The sequence below is a fragment of the Chlamydomonas reinhardtii genome, chromosome 16, assembly GCF_000002595.2.
Source record: "Chlamydomonas reinhardtii strain CC-503 cw92 mt+ chromosome 16, whole genome shotgun sequence".
NCBI lineage: Eukaryota > Viridiplantae > Chlorophyta > Chlorophyceae > Chlamydomonadales > Chlamydomonadaceae > Chlamydomonas > Chlamydomonas reinhardtii.
Genome location: NC_057019.1, coordinates 1,937,072 through 1,959,593, shown reverse-complemented (window position 1 = coordinate 1,959,593; position 22,522 = coordinate 1,937,072). Strand labels below are relative to the sequence as shown.

At 64.8% G+C, this 22,522-nt stretch overlaps 3 protein-coding genes across 3 annotated transcripts; 2 read left to right on the top strand and 1 right to left on the bottom strand.

Annotated features, from left to right (window-relative positions):
• The first annotated feature begins 50 nt into the window (after nt 1-50).
• On the top strand, nt 51-14,196 carry CHLRE_16g656350v5 (uncharacterized protein). The gene is made up of 19 exons (XM_043070902.1): nt 51-610; nt 901-1,089; nt 1,341-1,446; nt 1,806-1,895; nt 2,108-2,269; nt 2,467-2,723; nt 2,942-3,074; nt 3,278-3,390; nt 3,591-3,714; nt 3,922-4,077; nt 4,762-5,146; nt 5,280-5,635; nt 5,782-6,657; nt 6,764-7,315; nt 7,408-7,500; nt 7,627-7,703; nt 7,858-9,822; nt 9,951-12,711; nt 12,865-14,196. Exons 1-19 carry the CDS (start codon nt 423-425, stop codon nt 13,597-13,599), a joined length of 9,318 nt encoding a protein of 3,105 aa, XP_042915544.1. The 5' UTR covers nt 51-422; the 3' UTR covers nt 13,600-14,196.
• Nucleotides 14,197-14,466: 270 nt separating this feature from the next.
• On the bottom strand, nt 14,467-18,780 carry CHLRE_16g656300v5 (uncharacterized protein). The gene is made up of 7 exons (XM_001697777.2): nt 18,495-18,780; nt 17,769-17,991; nt 17,404-17,537; nt 16,874-17,050; nt 16,517-16,606; nt 15,954-16,148; nt 14,467-15,730 (listed from the first exon to the last, which is right to left on the bottom strand). Exons 1-7 carry the CDS (start codon nt 18,516-18,518, stop codon nt 15,626-15,628), a joined length of 948 nt encoding a protein of 315 aa, XP_001697829.1. The 5' UTR covers nt 18,519-18,780; the 3' UTR covers nt 14,467-15,625.
• A 121-nt stretch (nt 18,781-18,901) lies between these two features.
• CHLRE_16g656250v5 (uncharacterized protein) lies at nt 18,902-22,511 on the top strand. The gene is made up of 7 exons (XM_001697845.2): nt 18,902-19,362; nt 19,441-19,474; nt 19,654-19,716; nt 19,891-20,014; nt 20,183-20,321; nt 20,512-20,631; nt 20,816-22,511. Exons 1-7 carry the CDS (start codon nt 19,022-19,024, stop codon nt 21,177-21,179), a joined length of 1,185 nt encoding a protein of 394 aa, XP_001697897.1. The 5' UTR covers nt 18,902-19,021; the 3' UTR covers nt 21,180-22,511.
• The last annotated feature ends 11 nt before the right edge of the window (nt 22,512-22,522 follow it).

Sequence of the window (22,522 nt, the reverse complement as noted above, 5' to 3'; positions counted from 1 at the left end):
TTGCAAACTCGAGTTGGGCCCTGCCGGTTGCGAACGAGCCTGGGAGTTCGCGGCACGCGCGGCCTTCCAATGAACAGCACCAGTCACCGCAGGCGGCTCATATGCGGGGTGTACTTGTATGAAATATTAGGTATTGGGCGTTGACAATTGTATAAGCCACGGACACAAAGCCAGCCCAATGTGCGACGTCGCTGGTAGTACAATTTCGCTAAGGCTTGTTGTTGTCTGTATAGTTGACTGTCAAGACACTGAAACCTTCACTACTTAGCTCAGTATTGAGCACGGAGACTGACAACATGAGTTGAACACATGTGGGACTCTGGCACAGAACTCTTGCGCTGCTCCCGTGAGGAAACATGGCAGCTGACATAACCAGAAGCGCAGTTTACGTGTGACGGGTTCACACAGAGGGCTCGAGCCAAATGTCTCAGCCCGGAGTTGCGACGAGCGAGGGAAAGATGCAGGGCCTGCTTCAAGAGAAGCTGGGTCAAAACCTGGCGCTTTCTCACCTCAGCGAGCTGCCCGAGCTGCCCGCCCAGGGTGTGGAGGAGTACAAATTGGAGCAGCACGAGTATGCTATGCACCTGGATAGTGCTATGCTCACGTACACGTTGAGTCAAGCAGGGCCATTGCGTGGGTTGCCCAGCGGCAACGGGTAGCGGGCTGGGCGGTGGGGCCTTAGCAAGGCTGGTGGCACCGACTGTGGGGCGCGGCGAAGTGCACAGGAGCAGCGCGCATACGCTTCCACCCGACAAAAGGGCACTGCCGGGCTAGCTATATTGTTCCAGTATTGGGCGTCACGTGGCAGGGGGTTAAGGAGCAGGCGGGGTGGCTGCATGGGACGCAACCAGCCCTCACTGTGCGCTGACCCAAACACTTTGCTGCCTATCCCCCTCACAGTCCGGCTCCGGGTAAACTCAAGCACGCGGACCCACAGCAGCACAACCGCTTCGATGACGCCAAAGGCACCAAGCGAAAGATATATGTCAACAAGGACGTGCTGGCACGGCTGGTGTGCGTGGCGGAGGAGCTCAATATGGCGCAGGCGCAGATCGAAATCCGGAAGGTCATCAAGCGGGAGAACAGGCGGTGGGTAGGGCACGCGGTTGAGGCTGCAGAGCTAGTTCCTGTTACTTATGCGGGGTCCACAGTGTCACATGGGGTTGAGTGCGGCTGCTGGGTAGGGGTGCGTAGGTAACGTAGCATGCCCAGTTGGTGCGAGTGCCGCTGCAGCTCTGTGTGTGCAGCAGCGCAGTGCTGCCTGCAAGCGCACCTACCACATGACACACGGGTGTCTCGAACGCGCCGGTGGTCACCTTCCACTCACACATGTGCTGCAGGCTCCTGGAGGAGGGCACCTGGAAGGAGCGGCACCAGGGCGGTGTGGACGCCGGCGCGCTGGACGAGCTGCTGACGGGGCTGGAGGTGGAGCCGGACACGTCAGCGGTGCGTGGGGCCGAGGCGGCAGAGGTCAGGGTAGGGTGGCGCTAGCAGTATGGTGGGGGAGTTGAGCATGGAGAGGACCGGCAGCAGGCGAGTGGTAAGCGATGCTCCCCAAGCGATGTGGGATCGCGGCTGGTGGGTACCAGTCGGCAGCAAGGCAGTAGGCTGGGCCATGCGGCAATCGACACAAAGGGGACGACGGGTCGGCTGCGGGCGCGGCTGCTTCACCCGAGCCGGGGTAGCTGCACGGGGTAGTTGCAGCGCGGAGCACAACCGGGTGGACTTGAGCCGGCACCGGGGCAGGGCTGGTGCCGGTGCGCGCTGCTTGGTTGTAACACGGTGCACACCATGATTTCACGCAGGCGGAGGAGGGCTCCGTGCAAGGCGCCGCGCGGCCTTCAAAGGTTTCGACCACCAAGCGGGTGCCAAGCGCATACCGCCAGAACAACAAGGTGGAGCGGCGGGTAGACTCTGGGCTCGCGGGCCGGACCTTGGCGCTCGCAGGCGTTATTCGATGCGTGTGCTGTAGTGGAAATGGCTGAAGTTGGGCTGGACATGCGCGCATGCACAAACCATGCGGAGTCGAGTTTGGCGCCTCGGTGGACTTTGGCAAAGGTAGGGCATGAGGCATGACTGGGCGTGCTCGGACTGTCCCGCTACGCAGGTGCGGTACCCTTCAGTGCTGAATGCCACGGCGCCAAAGGACCGCTGGGGCTACTTCCGGGCGCTCCAGCGCCTCATACCCGCCGCAAACAACATGCGGCCGGGGCACATCGCCTTCGGCAGCGGCGTCAGCCAGCACCACATGGGTGGGGCGGCCGTCAAGGTGCGCGCCGGGCTGGGCAACTGCGGCGCCGCTGGGATGCCAGGGTGGCGAGGGGCGCTGGCTGTGAATTGGACTGCTGCATAGAAGCACCTTTTGTGAAATGGGTTGGGCGCTTTGCGAGCCCGCACCCAGACACCCAACCATACATAACCGCAATCAAATTTGCATGCACTGGGGACGGTTGACTCGATGTGCAGGCAGCCAAGGCGATGCAGCGCGAGGCAGACCGTCAGGCGGAGCTAGTGATGCAGGCGGAGGCGGCGGTGGCGGCGGCCGCGGCCGCGGCGGCTGGCGGCGACCCACTGGCGGTAGCGGACGCGGCAGCGGCCATGAACAGCACCATCGCAGCGGCCATGCACGCGCACGAGATTCGTGAGGCCAAGCGGGAGGTGGCGCGGCAGATGGCGGAGGATGAGGGCCTGCCCACGGAGACGTGGTGGGACATTATGCAGAAGTGAGTGAGGCTGCAAGCCGACAGGCGGTGGGTATGGCGCTGGCGGTTTGTCAGCAAAGCAGGCAATGCGGGAAACAGGCAGCGTAGGGGCAGCCTGTAAAGCATTGGACGAAAGCGCACAAGCTGGAGGCTGCCGAGGACACGTGTGTTGAGCAGTGCAGGGCTTCAGAAGCCTCTTTCTTCAGCTCATACTCACCGCACCCGGGCTAACAACGCAGGCGCAAAAAGACGGTGTACTTCCGGAAGCTGCTGGAGGAGATGGCCGGGCGAATGGACCTACTGAAGGCGCACTGCGCCGCCCGCACCATCCAGAAGGCCTGGCGCATCCACCGCCGCGTGCGCACACGCAAGGTGGGGCGGGCGCGGGATAGAGGTTCTAACGGCCATGGCTCACGCGTGGTATGAATGTGGCTGGGACCCGTTACTTACATGACGCTGCCGGGCAGCGATTGCCCCTGCATTGTGCGGGCCGCCGGGCAGTGACGCTTGCTCACCCAGGCCCTTGCGCCTCATACCAAATGTTTATTATGCTGTTCTTCGTTTGCGCAATGTAGGCAAGCGAGGAGATTGCGCTGCTCCAGAAGGAGCTGGCGCAGCGCAGGGCCATGGAGATGGCGCTGCGGGCGGCAGCGGAGGCAGCCATCCGCGAGGCGCAGGAGAAGGAGAGGTGCGTGCGCATACTGCTACTGCTGCCTCAACAGCTTGAAGTCGGCAAAGCATGGTGTAATAATGATGGGGTAGCTTCGAAGAGGGGCGAAAAGCAGTGGCCCGAAGCAAGCTTCGGTATCTTTTCCTGCCAACTCAGGCCGCAACTCTTGACGGGCTGATCCCTAAATCGCTTTGCTGCATGCCTGCTGACGACCACAGGGCGAAGAAGAAGGCCGCACGGCCGCGCACGGCACGCATAAATGCGCCAGAGGGCAGCGGTGAGATTGACGGCGGGCTGGCGTCAAGGAGCAACGGCACCTTCAGCCGCGCGACCAGCGGCCGGGTGAGTGGCCGGGCCGGTATGACAGCCCGCTGCGCAGAACCATACACATTCTGCGGTCAACTGGCCCCACAGAACCTGCGCCCGCATGTAGAGAGCACTGGGCCACAATGGCCCCCTTCTTGGGCTATGCCTGCAGCGGCATCAAGCAGTTGTTAGTGATGCCTGCTAACTGACGTGTTTGTCACCCGGCGCGCGCCGCAACAACAGGGCCTGGGCTGGCAGACCTCGCTGCGCGGTGCCATCCCGCCCACGCTCAGCCGCTCCGCCAGTCGCGCTGTCAGCCGGAGCGTGAGCCGCAGCGTCAGCCGCGCGGCGTCCATGAGGCGCCTGAACGCGGAGGAAGACGAGGACGACCCGGCGGGGGTGGGTGCCCTGCACATGGAGTGTGTCAAGGGATTGCCGAAGGGCTTCGGGCTACGAGTTGGCACTGGGAGGGTGAATCCCGGTGTGGGGTACAGGCGCTATAGTGCTATTGCGGGTGCAATGCTGATTTGGGGGAGTCGGCGCGCCGTTACGGGAGGCGCGCTTCTGAGCAGTCTCCCGTCTGGCCTCCAACTCTCGGTTGCATACCCAGAACCGCGATAACTTAAGGACTGCCCGGCCCACCATGCGCCGGGCAGCAACCGCCCGCCCTTGATGAAACGCTCAGCGTACCCCATACCTATGACCAACGGCCGGCAACATGAGCACCACCAACTCCAGAACCACATGCCAGGAAGGGGCGGGCGGGCGGGCAAAGAACCTTGACATCTGTGAACCTCGACGTGTAGTTCAGGGCGCCAAACAGCGCATAAGGGCTTCGTCTCAAATGCGGAAGGGCCTCGGCCAAATGACTGCTCCAGGGTGGGTGGCATGCTGGCGTGTTCGTGCCGGTGGAGTGATAACCCCTGGCTCCACCAACCACACCACTAACCATGCCAGGCCTGCACACCTCTCTCCTTTAAGGCGTGCCCGGTGCCCACCACTTCAAAAGCCATTTTCCGGTCCGTGCGTATGTCATCCGCCTTGAATGTACCTTGTGATGCTGCACATGTGCACCACCTGCAGGGCTACTCCGCGCAGCAGAACAACTTGTGGACAAAGATCCAGGCACTCATCGGCCAGGACTGGGACGTGGACGGCGACGACGATGACAGCAGCAGCGAAGACGAGGGGCTGCCGCCGGGGCCCCCCGATGAGGAGTCAGAGGAGGAGGAGGACGACGAGGACGATGAAGAGCGTCGGGCGCGGCTGCGGAAGGAGCGGAATGAGGCGCGCCGGGCCAAGAAGGCCGCGGCAGCGGAGGCGGCGGCAGCGGCTGCGGCGGCCAAGCCGAAGAAGGGCAAGAAGAAGAAGGGCGGTGTGGAGGCGCCGCCCGTTAAGAATCCCTTCCAGCTGTTCCTCGGTGGCCAGATGGCCCAGGTCGTCAAGCAGGCTGTCAAGGCAGCCAAAGGTGCGCCCGGTGGGCTATGGCTGTTGCGCAATATGCCTGTACAGCAACGCGGGGACAGCCGGAAGGGAAGATGCGGCGGTGGTTGATTTTGGGGTGAGCTTCTCGCCAATCAATATTGTCTTTACTTACGCAGCGATGGAGAAGGAGGAGCAGAAGAAGAAGAAAAAGAAGGTCCGCGCCTCCAAGTCTGTGGAGCTGCCCAGCACGGAGACCGGCGAGGTCGGGCCACGCACGCCGCGGACGCCGCGCACTGGCGGCAATCAAACGGGCTCTGGCGCGGCCGCTGCCACCTCGCCTAAGCACAAATCCAAGAAACAGCGGGCGCGCGAGGCGGAGGAGGCCATGGTGGCGGAGGCGGCGGCCAGCATGAACGTGACGGTGGAGGCATACAAGGACATGCGGCGGCGGCAGGCGGAGAAGGCGGTGGAGCGTGCAAAAGCCGCCAAGGAGCAGGCGGCGCAGGATGAGGCGGCAGAGATGACGGAAGAGGTGCGGCTAGGGGCTTGGGGCACAACTTGCGCATAGGCATGCACTATAACAGTCTCACAGATGTATAAGCGCATGCTTGTGCAATGTCATGCTTCCACGCGACATGAGTTCGCAACTGCTTTGTTGCATTCCTTCAACACGCATAGGAGCTGCACCGACTGGAGGAGGAAGCACGCAACGAGCTGATGCAGAAGGCGGTCACTGCCGCCGTGCAGAAGGCGGCCGCTGCCGCCGCTGCCGCGCAGGCCGCTGCAATGAAGGCCGCCGTGGAGGCGCGCGCCGCGGCCATGGCCGACGCCGCCGCTGCCTCCGCGGCACTGATGCGAGACGCTGCTGCCGCCGCTGAGGCGGAGGGGAAGGACCCGGAGGCCGCGATGGCGGCGGTGCAGACCGCCGCGGCGGCTGCTGGTGGCGGCGGCCGTGGGGCTGCCAGCGTACCGGCGCTGATGGTTCAGGAGGGCGTGAATGCAGCGGAGGCCGCCGCTGCGTTTGCGGCCGCGGCGGCGCCGACGCTGAAGATCAGCAATGATGATGTGCAGGCGCTCATAAAGGACAAGCTGAGGGCGCGGCGCGCGGCGCGGCAGGCAACGGAGCCGGAGCCACCCGCGCCCGCGCCGGACGACGTCGTGTTTGTGGGAGGGGACGAGGACGATGAGGACGATGACGACGACGCCAGCAGCCGCAGCAGCTACCTGACCAGTGAGCCGGACGAGGAGGATGAGTGGGAGTACGAGGAGGAGAGCGAGGACGACGGCGCGGGCGGCCGGCGGAAGAAGCTTGTGAAGAAGGCCAAGGCGCCCAAGCCCAAAAAGGACGTGTCGCAGCGCACCAGCAGCCGGGCCGGCGGGCAGGCAGGCGGGAGGAAGAAAAACCGGCGGCGGGCGGCGCGGTCGGATTCAGAATACGACACAATGTCGGAGGATGAGATCAAGAACGCGGGCGAGGGCACGTTGCAGATGATCCGGCGGCAGAAGGAGAGGTCCCGCAAGCAGTTGCAGGGCTATTTCAGCCGCCGCCTTACGGTCAGTTTGCGGAATCTGGAAGTTTCTGTACATTTGAACACTAAGGGCTTGTTGCATGCACATATTCATACTGACACGGACTGTACCCAATCGGCTATACTTGCAGGCCAAGGCCGCCGCAGCCGCTGCCGTGGAGCAGGCGATGCGCGAGGAGCGGCGCGAGGTGCGGCTGCAGCAGCGCGCCGCTCTGGCGCTGCAGCCCGGCGCCGGCTTCGGCCGCCCACGCAATGTGCCCGCAGGCCCTGCCTGGCGCCCCGGCGGTGGCCAGAACAAGCGCCAGCAGGCAGCCGCAGCCGCCTGCGCGGACAACGACGCGTACCCCAGCCACCGGACGCCGCCGTCTGACCGCGGCGGTGGCACGCTGGTGACGCCGAAGAAGCGGGAGATGGCGCAGGGTTACGGCAGCTGGGGCGCGCCCTACAAGCCCTCGCCGCGGGACACCGGTTCGCAGATGGACACGGGCCGTCGGCAGCGCGCGTTGTACTCGGATGACGGCAGTGACGGCGATGGCACGCCGCCGGCCGAGGCCGGCACGGTGGCGGCAGCCTTCAACCTGAGCCCAGGCGGGCCGTCGCTTCTGTACCGGCCGCCACCACAGCGCACTACTGTCCGGCGTGCAGTGGAGAAGCAGTCGGTGCGGCGGGCAACGTGGTACAAGGTAAGCGCCAAACGGCAACACTGGAGGGAATGTCTAAGGCAAGTCCACTAGTACCTTCGTATTGTTCTAACCTTTTCCCGCCACCTATGCAGGGAGCGGACATGCCCAACGCCGTGTTCACGCAGTACGGTTGGGTCGCTGGTCCGGCGGCCGACAACCAGCATGTAGACCCGAACGCGGCGCCGGTGAGAACTGTTTCTAGGCGCCACACAGCCCGTGCTCCCCAGGCAGCTGCACGTGCTCTACTTGTCGCTGCACCATGCGCCACCCACCTTTGATCGCCCCGCACACCATCTGCCGCCCCTGCACAGGCGCTGGACGCGCTGCACCTGCAGGTGGCGTCGCTTCAGGGCCCGCAGCTCATGCACGCCCTGCAGGCCTTCTGCAGGTGCGTCGGGAGACGGAGGGCACACCTGTGGTGTACAGTACAGGTATAGCAATGGCGCTTCGCTTTGAGGGGCATGGCTTGGCCCGGGTACATGCACGGTGCTCAAATGGCGCTAATGTGCTTACTTTCCTCTGCCTCCCGGCTGCCGCTACAGTCGCATGGGCATGGGCCAGGCGCCCACCAGTGTGCAGCAGGGTCCCAGCTCGACGGCCGCGTGGACGCAGCACGTCTCCTCAGACGCCGCAAGCATGGGCTTCCACATCCGCAGCGCCGCCAGCGCAAACGGCCCCAGCCCCGACGCCTTCGCGCGCCAGCACCCGCACCCAGACGCTGCCTACTACGGCGCTGGCGGCCCCGCGGGCTTCGGCCAGGGCGGCGCCGGTGCCGCCACCGGCCACCTCATTATGCCACACCCACCCTCGCACGGCACAGCCTCCCGTGCTGGCATCAGCCGGCACGGGTCTGGCGGCCCCGCCGCCTACGTCGCCGGCAGCTACATCTCCGGCGCTGCCTCGCCGGCGCCTGGTGCCTCCCATGGAGACTTACTGGCACCCGTGGGCGCAGCCAGCGGCGTCTCCCGTTCCGCGAGTCCCACCCCTGGCGGCGCCGCTGGCGGCGGTGGCGGCCACCTGGCGACTGGCGCGGCCTTCCACCGGAGTCCCATGCACGGCGCAGCCATGGCTGTGGGAGGCGAGGCAATGGCGGGGGCGGGGGCACCTGGCTCTTTGCTGGATTCACGGGCAGCGTCCATCGCAACAGCAGGTGCACGCACCATGGCGGCGGCAGGGCAAGGCGCCCTGGCGCACGGCGGCGCGATCCTGCTGCACTCGAGCGGCCGGCCGCTACACGCGCAGGCGTTGCATCATCAGGCCATGGCCGCGGCGGGCGCAGGCGCGGGTGTGGGTTCAGGTGCAGCATCCAGGCACACCTCCTTTGGCCCTGGGCAAGTCGCTGCCGAGGCGGCAGGCGCCGCGGCGCTGGAGGAGGCCGCGCTGGAGGAGGCGGCGGTGGAGGGTGCGTCGCTGCAGGTGGCGCTGGCAGTTCTGCGAACTGGCTCCGTGAAGCCTTCAGTGGCGCGGCGGCTGTACCCGCTGGGCCGGCCCCGCGTCATGGACATTCCCGTGCCTGGTTACTTTGGCATATCGGAGTCCGACCCAGCTGTCGGGCCCCTGTCCTTCCCCCTTGAGGACCTCAGCAGCAGTAGTAGTGAGGACGAGGATGGGCGCAGCTGGGCCACGGCGTCTGAAGACGGCGGCGAGGAGGGTGTGGCTGCAGCAGGCGCTGCTGCTGATGGCGGGGCGCTTCCGCCTGGTTCTGGGGGCCAGGCCGATGTAGGGTCACAGTCAAGGGGCGCGGCTGTAGGCTCGCGTTCAGGGCATTCGGCGGCTGCAATGTCGTCTGCAGCAACAGCGGCGGTGCCTGGCGGACCAGGCTCGCGCTTGGGCGCAGCTGCTGGTCCTACCGTGGGTTCTGTTGCCACCGCCAGTGCTGCAGGAGCAGCGGCAGGCGAGGCGCACCTGCAGCAGTCGCCCCGCGCTGCGCGCGGTGTGCTGTCCGCTGCAGCGGCGTCGCAGCCCGGCCCGCATTCAGGCACAGGGTCGGTCGCAGCAACCGGCAGGGCCGTCCCTCCGCAACTGGGTGTTGCTGGTGTTGGCCCCGCCGCCGCGGCAGCAGGCAAGCAGCCCCATGCCGCGGCCCCGCCTCCAGTCCAGGCCCCCACCTCTCATCAGCGTGTGACGGTGAAGGCGGGCATGCACCGTGCCTCTCCCGCGCCGCCGCTGCCTCACTCCACCTCCGCCGCATCCACATCCGCGCCGCCGAGCCGCGCCACCACCGCCGCCGCTGCCCTAGGCTCCGGCAGCTTTACTGGCAACGCCTCCGGCGTGCGACGCGACCTGGGCGGTGCGGCCTCGCCGTCCTCGTTTCACCCGCGCCCTGAGACGGCGCTGTCGTCCGCGTGGGATGATGACCCTAACCTGGCAGCGGGCCCGCCCGCCATGCTGCCGCCGCCCGACGACGAGCCGCTCTATGACGACAGCGAGGAGCTGCGGCAGTTTGACATGCTATACGATATGACGCGGTGGACGGTGGCGCCGCCGCCCACGCCGTGCGGCTACAGGTGCGTTGATTTGCGGGACTCGGGTCGCTTGTGGCCTGGATACATAAAAGGGGAGCTGCTAACATGATAGCAACCTGTGTGCCCACGAAGACCTTACTTGAGCCGGCCACCTTTCTGTCCCCGACCAGGCCCGAGGACCACTATGTCGCCGTCACCATCCGCCGCTCGGAGGCCGCCAAGCAGCGCGACCAGCAGGAGCGCATTGCTGAGACGCGGCAGCGCGTGCTGGGCGGCTACGCCAGCGTCTACACGCGCTCCCTGGGGGCAGCCTACTCGCGTGTGCGCTACCGCCGCCACCAGGCACGTGCCATGGCAGCAATCACCGCTGCTCGCATGCCGACAGCCGGCGGCGGCTTTGGCGGCGGCGCGCGCGGGTTCGTCATTCGCGGCCCGGCGGCGCGGCCCACGGTAGGCGGCTTGGCGGGCAACCGCCTCACCCTCATGCCGCGGCCCGCTCTGCCCCGGGCATACGTGGCTGCCGGCGGCTTCATGCGGCCGCCGCGCGCGCGGGCGGGCTTCGGCGCGTCGGCGGGCCACCTCAGCCCCACATTTGGTGAGGGCGTGCGCGGCTACTCGCGGTCCAAGTCGCAGGTGAGGGTGCGGGGCACCACGGCCTCCGTCGGCGCTGGCTTTGGCAGCAGCTATTACTGGCGTCGGCCGGTCAAGCTGGGCTCGGTCATTCGCGTGCGGCCAGCAGGGCTTTCGTCAAGCGGCGCCGCGACGGGGCCGGCGCTGCCGGCAGCGGCCGAGCCTGGCTCAGAGGTTGCGAGCGGGCCGTTTGTGACCGGTGCTGCCGCCACCGCAGCGGCATCGGCTTTGACGAGCGGCGCCGCTTCACGCAGCCGCACGCCAGCGCCGCCCGAGGTGGCTGACATGGCGACCAAGGCCATACAGCTGCTGAGCGAGCTGGGGTCCGAAATCGGGAACCTGGAGGAGCAGATTCAGGCGCTGCAGCGCAAGGCGGATCTGGAGCAGGAGCGCGAGCTGCGTGCGGGCGGTGCCAGCATCGGCGGGGGCCACCCGCAGCAGCACCCGCAGCAGGGGCACCTGCACGGGCACGGCGGCCGCCACGCAACCTACGCACCGGACCTGCAAGGCCTGCAGCAGCAAGTGGTCACCGGCACAGGTGTCGGTCACCTGCAGCAGAGGCCGCAGGCCGCCGCGGCCACGTCTCCGAGGCAGGCCCGGCAGCAGGCCTCGCCGCAGCACCAGCACCAGCAGCCCTCGGCAGCCAGCTCGCCACAGCTGAACCCCTACCTGGCACAGCACCAGCAACACCAGCGGAACCGCCAGGCGTACAACCTGCTGTCGCAGTCGCCAGGTTATCGGACCGCCCTGACGCCGCCGACCGGCATCACCGGCACCAGCTTATCGCGTGTGCCGCATCCGCCACACCCTCACGCCGCTGCTGCTGCCGCCGTGTCGCCAAGCGTACGCACAGCGCATGCCACGCCGGCCGGAGCTACCCCCAGCCCCGGTGTCACACCTGTGGCTCATGCCAGCGGCGGTCAGGCGGCGTCAGTAGTGGCCGCGTACGGAGTGGGGTCAGGGAGCGCTTCAGGCAGCCTGGCTAATGGGCTTGTCGCCGGCAGCCCGGCAGCACGAGCGAGCGTGATGCGGCGCCGTAGCACCGCCGGCGGGATGTCGCAGCCGGCAGCGACTGCTGCTACCGGCACCTCAGCCTCAGGCGGCGTGACCAAGGCGGCGGCCGGACACCCGCGTCAGGCAGCGGCTGGTGCTGGCTCGACTGCACCGCTGTCGGCGAACGCCGGTGTGACTGCTGTGACACATCCTCTGCGGCGTAGCGTGGATGGCGGGGCCGCCGCGGAGCCCATTTCCCCGGCCAGCGGTGCCCTGCCATTGCTGTTGCCGCGTCGGTCGTCGTCCGGCCTCTCTCCGCGTGGCTCGCTTCTGGACACGCTTGACCCAGAGCTGCGAACGCTCACGTCTTTCGGAGCCCGTGGGACTGCGGCAGGCAGCCCCATGCCTGCTGCTCTTGGAGCATCCGTGGCGGCTGCAGACGCCGTCGCGACCCTGGGGGTTAATGTGCCTGCCGCAGATGTTGAGCTGCCAGAGGGCCTTCCCCCGCTGGAGATGGCGATGTCACCGCAGGAATCGCCGTTTGGCACCAAGGCCGAAGCCTTAGGCCGACTTGCGGTGGCGGAGGAGCAGTTGACGCGCAGCGGCAGCGGCAGCGTGCACGGCCGCTCCTCGCCTCGCGCCCCACCGTCGCCACCGGCGGCGCAAAGTCCAGTTATGCTGGCAGGCGGTCGCATCGCCAGCCGCAACACCTCGCTGTCAGGTGTGGCCACCATTGATGCAGGCCCGGGAACGGTCGTGGGCGCCTCCCCGCGCACGGTCCCAACGTCACAGCCATCCCAGGCGTGGGCTCCGTCACCCGACCCAGACGCGGTGGTTGTGCCAGTGCCTGCGACTGGGCCAACCAATGCGCCGTCACCGGTCGGGCAATATGGCGGATTGCGGCCAGCTGGCAACCTGGGCGGCCACCTCCGCTCAGGCGCCCGTGCCGGCGCCGCTTCGCCGCGCTCAGACTCGCCCACGCCGCCGCCCATGACTCCAGCGCTCGCGCCGGCGTCGCACTTGTTTCCAACTCTGGCCGGCGGCAGCGCGCTGCGCCCAACGTCGGGGCCCGGCATCGCCCTGGCGACGGGGGCACGTGCCACCTCCCTCAGCCTGCCTATCAGTCCGCTGGCGGCAGCAGTGCAACAACAGCAACAGCAGCTACACGCGTCACACACCCTGCAGCAGGCGCGCGTGCTGCACCAGCAGGGCTCGGGCGGTCACGGCGTCCCGCCGTCGTCGCCGCTGTCGGCCTGGGTCAATGGCGGCGCCACCTCGCCCACACAGCACCTGCCCGACATCATGGCGGTAAGCGAAGGTCTGCCGTACGTCGGCATCGTACGTCGGCATCCTGTTAGTGCTCAAAGCGTTTGGGTCTGTCGTCCCGCTTGCTGTTGCTCCATCAGCTAACCTCGTCCCACACGCCCCCACACGCCCGTGTTGTCGCTTCGTTTCGTGCAGCCGTCTTCACCCGCGCGCAGTGCGCTTTCTTACAGCGCCGGCGGTCGGCACGCCGTCGGCCCCGGCACTGCCGGCGGCGCCGCCAGCCCTTCATTGCAGGCCATGCGCCTCAGCCTGCAGTCGCAGCCCGCAGGCGGCCAGAACCAGGGTGGGCCGCACAGCCCGCACAGGCACTACCCAAAGATGGAGGTCGGCTTGTCGGCCGTCTCTGGGCCGCTTGGTGCCAAGAGCCGCAGGCGCGGCTCAATCGACGGGCCCCTGCTACAATACTATTCTGTATCGAGCAGCGGCGGCGTGGGGCCGGTGGCGGCGGGCTACGGCGAATCGCACGATGGCTTCAGCGGCAGTGTTGGCGCCGGCGCCGGCTTCAGTGCAGTCGATGCTCTGCTATTGAATATCAGCGCCGATCGCGTCGGGATGCCAGCACATGACGCCGTCACGGACAGGCATGGCTACTCCGTGACTGCGCAGCGGGCCACCGGAGCTGCGGCGGCCGGGGCACGGCGTGCGCCGCGTGTATCCGAGGCGGATGCTCTTAATGCCGGCATCGGCATGCCCGGCGTGCCCGGCGGCATTGCGGGCAGCAACCAGCGTTTCGCGCGAGTGCACCGCATGAGTGCGGGACCGTCTCCGCCCAAACTTGGGGCTGTGGCTGGCGGGGGCGGCAGCGGGGGCACCGTGAGTGCCGGCAACAGCGGCCCGCTTCCATTGCTAGGGCAGGGCCAAGAGGCCTAAGACGTGAAGGTGGTTTGGGGTGTGTTAATAACAAGGTGTTATTGGGGTGCAAATGATGATGCGGGTGGGATCTAAATGAGCGGTACATGCACTGTAAAAGTGCAGCCGTGCGATGCCTCGAAAGGCACGTGATGGCCGGCCTGTAGGCGAGCGTGGAGTTCTCCGCACACGCCTGATTGTGTGTGGCACTGCATGATTGTTGACTTGACCTTAGCTCAAGGGCTTTATGAGCTGTGTACAGGCAGGCGTGCGGTACAGCCACAGACAAGACATACCCGCATGAGGGCACATACTGTACAGCCTTTCGTACCCCAGGTCCGCTTATCTCGATGCGATGATATCGTACTAAGACGTTGCAGATATCGGCAGTCCAGTAATGGGCCAGCGGTCCTGTAATTGGCTGTTGCTTACGTGTCTCTGGAAAGAATTGTTCGCACATGCGAACGGTTGCTACGGTATACAGTGAGTGGACCCGACACGTGCGATGGGACAGGGTAAGGGGCAGGTTGGTGTAGTCCCGTCCTGTGCACTGCTGCTGTGACTGTACACGGGTTTACACAAGATGATTACGACCAGCTTGACAGTACCAGCTTTAAAGCACCTGCTGTGTCCCAGTACAGGCCGTACAGCCCAGCCACGTCAGCGGACTGTCAGCCGACCGGGGGCATCCAAGGCTCCCTCCCCTCGCAGACGCCGCGGTCCCACACTAAGCAACAACAATGTGCTTGGTCACTTTGGTCTACGCCGGGTACAGGCAATAACGGGGGTAGCCAAGTCGTGGATGTAGAGTAGAGCTGCCCCAACAGTGTCCCGCGTGCATGTCTCTGGGTAAGTCTGGTGGTACGGTAACCCTGGGGGCATCGCACACGGATCGGGTACTTACAGCGTGAACTCATTTGCTCTGCTCTCAAGCACGTGCCCAATGCGGCGGTAACATTGCTCTGCCGCACCGTTGCACCTTTTCAACCCCCATCAACTGCTTCCAGTGCTTGCTAGCGACTCGTACTCCTGCTCCTAGCATTCCAGTTTCCGGCCTGTCCTAATACGTACAGCCGGTGCAGATGCTGCACCTCCTCTCACTCGCTTCCGTAAACGCTCTCTTCCGCCCACACCTCATCGCAACGCCACCACCACCAAAAACAGTGTTTAATAATACGCGCCAACTGATTGTAGTGGCCTGCGGCGTGTGGGTCAAATCCGTAGAAACAAAATTTACTACGGCACACACTTCACACGCTATGTCACTGGGCAATCCACCCACCCGCGGGAGGCTCGCAGTTCGGGATCTCAGGCAGCGATCGCGGGCCACCGTAGGGCCACCCGTAGCGCTAATCGTGCCCGTGCCAAACGCATACACTACAGGCTACACCGTCCGCTCCCCAACCACATACAACAGGGATAGACGTATGCACAAGATACAGATGGCCAAGAAGCCCCAACGCAGGCCTTATACAAACAAATAAACGGGGCGGCCAAACCCCGGGGCAGCTACCGCACTATTTCCGCCTCAACTTGCACCCCGCCATGAACTCATGCTCCAAGCTGATCCAACACACGAACATTCCGGCGTGTCAAACCTCAGTGAATAGTTCTCTTTCTAGTGTAAGTCGGCCACACATCCACTCCTGCTTGATGCCACCTGCAGCGACACAACCCCGCTTGCAGCACCCGGGCCGCTACATTGCGGCCACCTGTTGTCCGAGCCACACGCCGAATGACTCGCACCATGCTTCGTCGCGCATCCGCTTTCCAGCTTTCGAGTACAGTTGCATTGCAGTAAAGACATACATGGAAAATATTTTCCGCACTCTTGCAGGGCGGTTCCGCTGCAGCCGCCCGCCCGCTGCCCCCAGCACACCAAACTGGAGGCGCCTGACGGGCGCCGCACTCCCCGCCCTGAATAGCACACGCACATGCCCACATCTTCACCAGATTCTAACCAAACCTACACCCACATCACAGCCCTCGCGTACGGCGCACAGCTGATGCTCCACACGGCTGCACTGCGGCCCTGGCTGCTTACGCTTTACGCAGATGTGGCGGCGGTGGCGGTCACGGAGGACCCGGCCACCACCACGTTGCTGCTGAACTGCTGCGAGGCGCGGACGGCGTGCAGCTTGTCCTGCTCACCCTGCAATTGCAGACCACGCATGCAGGTTATGCCAATGGCCTATCATGCCGCTTGACGGACTCACTTGCCTATCGCACGCATCGTATCAGTGCAGATCCCAAGCGACGCAAGGGCAACCAGAAACAACAAACCCACCCACCAGCACGGAACGCCAGCAGCGCACGCACGACACCGCGCGGCACTACCGCGCCGCCACTGCCGGCTCCCCCGCTCCCGCGCTTGCCTGGTACGCCCGTAGCACGTCCACCATGTCGTACACGCGCTGGTCGGCGCCCTCCGCCACACGCGCCGCCAAGAAGCGGAGCGCCTCCACGGCGCCCGCAGCGAACGCCGCACGCGACAGGCCGTAGTGGCGCAGGAACAGGCGCGGCACGGCGCCGGGGGCGGTGATGCGGCACGTGCGCGAGCTGCCGCGGCCCTGCGTGTGCGCGAGGAACGGACATGGGCATGAGCGCCGGGGACTCGCGTCTGGTATGCTGCGCAGCTGGACGCCACACTTGACGTGTGGCAAGCATCGAGAGAGCTGGCCGCTGCATACGAGAAATACCCGACCAGCACCTAAGTTCACGAGGCGGCACGGCGGCCACCACAATCAGAGGATACAAGCAGCGTAAACCGCGTGCTAACAGTGGAAATGTCGGCTGTCGCTTTCCCCTGCCCAAGAATGCGCCTGTGCTTTCACACAAGACCCTGTTGTCAGATCATCGCCAGCCCTCCCGCTGCCATGAGTGCACCGCCTGCATTCCGCCCTGCCGCCCTTGGAGTGGGTGCCTGCCGCCCTCTCACCTGCAGCGCATGCAGCGCGCCCTGCGGCTCCCGCTCCAGGTTCAGACCCACACGCGACTGCAGCGAGGCGCGCATGCGGTAGATCTGGCCCTGCAATGCCAAGAAGGAGCGGCCGAGACGGCGGAGCTTTGAGACTTACCCTGGATTGCAGCACCTCAGGATCAACCTGTGCGCGTGCCCCTAAAACCCCAAACGCTGCTCCCTGCTTCTTCCCAGCACCTGACTCCAGGCATCCGCGCTCACCGCCCCAAACCGCCTTCCTCTTCCTTAGAACCCAGCACCCCTTCTTAGTTCTCATGGGATGGTGCAAACAACACCTCCCTCCCACCCCCCCCCCCCCAACCCCGCGCTGCTCACGTCGTCCGCCTGAATGCCCATGGCGCGAAGCGTGGCGACAATCTCCCCCGCGTCCTGAGGGTTCAACAGGTCCAGCGCCAGTGCGTCGCCGCGGCCCACTGTCTCCCAGGTGTAGGTGTCAAAGTGGGGCGGTAGTGGCGCGCCCAGGGACGTCAGCAGCGCGAACAGGTTCATCGCCTGCGGCGGGCGGGCGTGTACGTGAGGACGGGTTGATTGTTGCATGCAGGTAGTTGGACACACTGGTGGCGTGACGGCAAGGTCAATAATGGCTGCCGGAGACAGGGGTGTTCTTGCTGGTAGGAGGACTGCAGTGCGTATACAGGCGAGCAGCGATTGAACTGTCCATGGGTGGCCGAGGTGGCTGAAGCAACGCGACTACCGACTCCATATGGCACGCCTGGAGGCGACCGCTTGCCTGGAAACGCCCACGCCGAAGCGCGGCAACAATCGGTCCACACATGAACATGTTCCGAACCCTTGAACGCTCAAGGCGTTTGGCAGCGTTAGAGGACGAACAAGGGACGCCGCACCTGCTCTCCCGCGGCGGACGGCAGCACGGCATACACGCCCTTCTCCTCCACGTAGGCGCGCATGCGGTCGCGGTCGCCGCCCATCGTGCCCATCACGAACGGTAGTCCGTTGTCGGCGTACAGGCGCACGTGGTCTGCAAACGGTGGCGCGGATGGGGAGCGGGGGCGGGTTGCGAATGGGCAGGTAAAGCTCGACGAACAAGACAAGACGCCACGGCGCGGAGGATTGGCTGCAGCGTACATGACGATTACACACCGATACACACACATACCAACCATACACCAGTGTCTAGCCTGGCGCTGCTGCGCAAGACAACATAAACGTGTGTCAGCTCTTCAAGCTCGGCAGCCCTGAGTCCGCTCACCCTCCACGCAGTGGGCCAATGTGTAGTCCACAATCATCATGCCGGGGTACTCGGCCTTGATGAGGTCCAGAGCCGCCTGCCGCTTCTCGGCGCCCACCAGCTGGGTGGCCACGCCGCGCACGCCGATGTTTTTTACCGCCACGCCCGCGCTCATGCCCGTGAATGTGTGTGGGACCAGCTTCACGCCGGCGTCCACAAGCGCCTCGGCCGCCGCGTGGCCCATCTGTGCAAGTTGTTCAGAGGTGGTGGAAGGCAGCGGGGACGGGGGGGAGAGCAAGGCCAGGTCTAAGTAAGTTAGCATTTGGTTGGGGCAGGTCGGGGCATGGAGCAGGTGCAGAGCAATATGGCACGTGTGATTTGGCAAGGTGTTGGGAGCTGGAGCGCAGGTTGCCGTGACGGCAGCAGCTGGGCGTGACTGCAGGAACCCAAGCCGCTCGAAGACGGTTTGGGTTGGCCAAGCGCTGATCCCGACGTTCCTGGACCTCGACTATCATTTTCGCCGATACGAGGCATACGGAGCTCACGCGGGGGGAAGCGCGCGCTGACTGGTAACATTATCCCCTTTAACGGCCTCAAGCTTGCCCTCAAGATCTCATCGCATAACAAACCACTCCAATGTCTGCAATATGTGCATGACACGGCCATGGTACCATAACGCGCGGGGTTGAGCCAAACGCGAGTCGCTGGTATCAGTCGCTCGTGCCGCACTGGATCAGCCTGGCCCACCTTGCCAGTACAGGAGTTGACCATCGTGGGAGGCAGGCTTGCAACGACGCGACAGCGCGCGGTCCTCGCACTCGGACGCTGCGAAGCTCCAATACACCCCCGACGCGCTGATGCGTGCCGCAGCGAGGTTGCCATCGTATCTTTAAAAAATGCTAGCACGGTAAGGTGTCAGGTACAGCGATTGAAACACGCGGGAAGGGCTCTTCAATCAAGTATCAACAAAGCCGCGCGAACCTATGAAAGCGCCGGTGTGCGTTGTTTTTGAATCGTGCGTATGTATGTAGAAATCTACAGGTTGCGTTCGAGCACTGTGTTCTATCTCAGAGTCAGAGTTGGCACCCCATTCCGCCCGCGAGGATGCGCAGCCTGTTTTCACGCACGAAAGCCCAATACCTGCATTTTAGGACGCAACCTCACACATGCTAGGTATCTGCACCAAACCTTTTCCCCACAAGCCAAGAAGCTCCGCATCCAATCTGCAGCTACACATGGCCCTCTAAATAGCTTTTGCCCCACAGTAGACAGCCATGGATCGCTTCGACCGCTTCAAGAAGCCAGGCTTCAATAGGCAGGCCGCGGTCAAGGCCTTGAAGGAGAGTGTGCAGACTGGGCACAAGACGGGCCTGCCCCCGCCCCTGCTCACCCTATTCTCGCCGCGGCAACAGCTTCCTCTCGCTGATGGTCTCAAAAAGGCAAAGATCAATCAAAAATACACCGGCATGGCGAGCTATGTCAAGGAGTTCGCGAGTGAAGGCGACCCCGAGTATCAGCCGCCGCGTAACCCGGACTGCCCGCCGTCCCCTCGGCTATTTCGGAACCCAGAGCTTCGGATACAATCGCGCGTGGAGACGGAAACGAAAACTGAGAAGTACGTGCCGAGTCACATGCTGGATGCCGTGCCAGATGCGCCACACTAATACGTTGTGTGTTGGTGTTGCATCTGTAGGAAGATTCGGCTTACGAAATGGAAGCTGGAGGAGGTGCGCCTTGGGATACGGGTGATACGCAGGCAGGGCGGTGGCGCCGGGGGACACCGTGGTAGTTGTGTGTGGGACCGTGCATCGGTGGACAGGGTGGGTGCGTGGGAGCCGCTTGCATGGCAAACACGCAGCTTCGGAACTTGCTTTCTTACTATGAAGGAGTCGTATGTTTTGTGCAGGCGGAGCGAGAGGCCAAGGAGCGGGCCAAGACGTTCGACCCCAACAAGGACCCCAAGATTGAGGTGAGGCGCCAGTCGCAGCGTCTCATGACTCTGCTCCGGGCCCCCAGGCACTGCCGCAGGAGCAACTCTCACAAGTGCACATGACATCTGACCGGGGACAGCTTCGCTGGCTTGCTGCCTTATGCCTTGCATGCCTGAAGTGGCGTGTGTGCTATGTTGTTGCTGTTGGCGTAGGGCGACCCGTACAAGACAATTCTGGTGGCTCGACTCAGCTTTGACGTTACAGAAAAGAAGCTGCGCCGCGAGTTTGAGGAGTATGGGCCAGTGAAGCGCGTGCGCCTGGTGATGGACAAGAACGGTAGGGTGCCCTCGCGCTCCCCCTTACCCGTTTGCATGCATCGGCGTATCTAACAGGCTGCTTCCCAGCCACGGCAGCGCACACCATTGTTGCGCCCAACACGCCGGCTTTACCTCTTATGCTCACAATGCGCTGCTGCTATCGCCCAAACTAATTCATGCAAAACAGGCAAGTCGCGCGGCTACGCATTTGTTGAGTACGAGCACAAAGCGGATATGAAGGAGGCGTACAAAGCAGCGGACGGCAAGAAGATTGAGGGCCGCCGAGTGCTGGTGGACGTGGAGCGCGGGCGGACGGTGGAGAACTGGTGCGTGAGCCGTAGTGGAGGCGTGCGGGGGGGGGGGTTGGAAGGCGGGCTGGCGAACGCGTGTTTGGGAAGGGCGGCCTGAGGTTCATGGGACCGCACAGCTGCCAGGAGCAAGGGGGGCTGCACAGCTGCAGTAAAAATGATGGGCACGTGCTGAGAGGCCCCTGGCCCGTCTGTTGCAATGCTGCAGGAAGCCACGGAGACTGGGAGGAGGTCTGGGTGCGCCAGGGCGAGAGCCGAAGGCACCGAAGCGGCAGAAGCCCGGCGCCCTGCTGCCGACGCCGATCGCCGCGCCGCCAGTGGACGACAGGTGTGCATCCTGTCACGTGCGGGCTCGCTGTCATTGCCGTAGGCCTGCATGCCTTGCCTCCCGCGTAGCCCCCCCCTGTTGTCTATCGTGCGTGTTGCGGTTTTTAGTGACGGCACACACGATTCCCTGCTCACCCCCTCCGCGGCTGCGCTGCTCTTCTCCTTCCTGCCTGCTTGCGGTGCAGGCCTCGCGCCCGCGAGTACGACCGCGACCGCTCCGAGCCGCGCCGTGACTACGACCGCGACCGCGGCGCGCCGGCCGGCGGCAGCAGCTACCGCGACTACGGCGGTGGCGCGCCGCGCAGCGGTGACTTCCGCTCTGGCGACCGCGACCGGGACCGCGACCGCGACTACCGCAGCTCGGAGCGCGACTACCGTGGCGGCGGCTCGGAGCGGGACCGCAAGCGCGACCGGCCCGATGAAAGCTACCGCGGCGGCGGTGGCGGCGACGACAAGCGCGTGCGGAGGGACTATGAGGACGGCGAGCTGCGGGACGACCGCCGCGACCGGGACCGGGACGGGCGGCGCCGCGAGCGCGACATGGTGTAAGGGGTGGCTCAGGAGGAGCCGGAGGAGGGCCGGAAGAGATGGAGGTGGAGGCGGAGGGACCGGGAAAGCGGCCAGGTGGGCGGCTATGTAAGGTGCCTGCGGCCGGTGCTGTGCGCGCATAGCGTGCGGCACGCGCAGCTAAGCCGCAGTATGGTACACAAAATCCAGCACGGTATGTGTGGACGCCAACAACCACCACATCATCATCAAGGCTTCGTCGCTGTGGCGATCTCCTCGTCACCAGGAGAGTGGCACCGGGGTGCCGGCGGGCTTCGGGCTGTGCCGGGGCGCTCATAGTTGATGTAGCCGGGAAGGGAAGCTAGTATGGTAGCGAGCGTGTTGCCGAGCCGCTTAGCCGGGGGCACCCAGTTTGGCCGGGTGCGCGTTGTGGAGGGGGCCGTGGTGAGCGGCCGGTCGCCCTTGGGTTGCACGGCGGTAAGGTACAGATGGTAAGGCCGTGATTCCCACTCGTGTGCGCCACTGGGCAAGTGGTGCGGCGTGTCCGCAGCGGTCCACGTTGGGAGGCCTGCTGCCGCCACACGCCAGTAGCGGGTAGGTGGCAGGTAGTGTTGAGCGTCGACAGGACGGGGAAAGGTCCCCAGGTAGGTCCTGGCAAACTGTAGATTAGCCTGTGCGTGGATGAGCCATCAGGTGGGTGTGCAGGAGCGCGTGTTATGGTTGACGGGTAAGAACACATTGGCCACAGCGGATGCGTGGCGTGCACACCGCTCCGTGGCACTGCAACGTCCGGGCGAGAGAGGAGGGTAGGTCTCTGGTCCTGCATAGGTGAGATGGGGCACGGCATACTAAGCGGGAATGCAACAAGCATTGTATGCAAAATCCAACGGGTTGCCGTTGCTCTTGCGACACGCACTCGCACCGACATCCCAGGGCTCCTTGTCGTGGACACGCCAGGGGTAAGAGAACTGGTAAGCCCTGGGAGAGGTCGAGCGGGCGCTGCGCGATTGTAATTTGTCGAACACCTGCATCAGCTTTCGGAGTAGTGCGCCCCAGACACGAGGACGTTTACCGAGCGGGGGGCTGCAGGCGGTCAGCGCAGGCTGTCACGTGCCTTCAACACGCGCCTGCTGTACGGCGAAGGCTCAGGCGGCATGCTCTGGTTCTTGTGGACGAGCCTGAGATAGCGAAGCACAGTGCTTTGCTGCCTGCCACGCCTTGTATGCGAGAGAGCCGAGCAGAGAGGCACATGCTGAAGCCTAGGGAAGCCGGAGTACGGGTCATGTTGGTGCGAGCTGGTGCGAGGGCTCAGGAATCGCTCAAAACCACGAGTCGCTCAACAGGCGACTTGTACTCAAATGCAATCTACCGAGAGCATGGAGTCA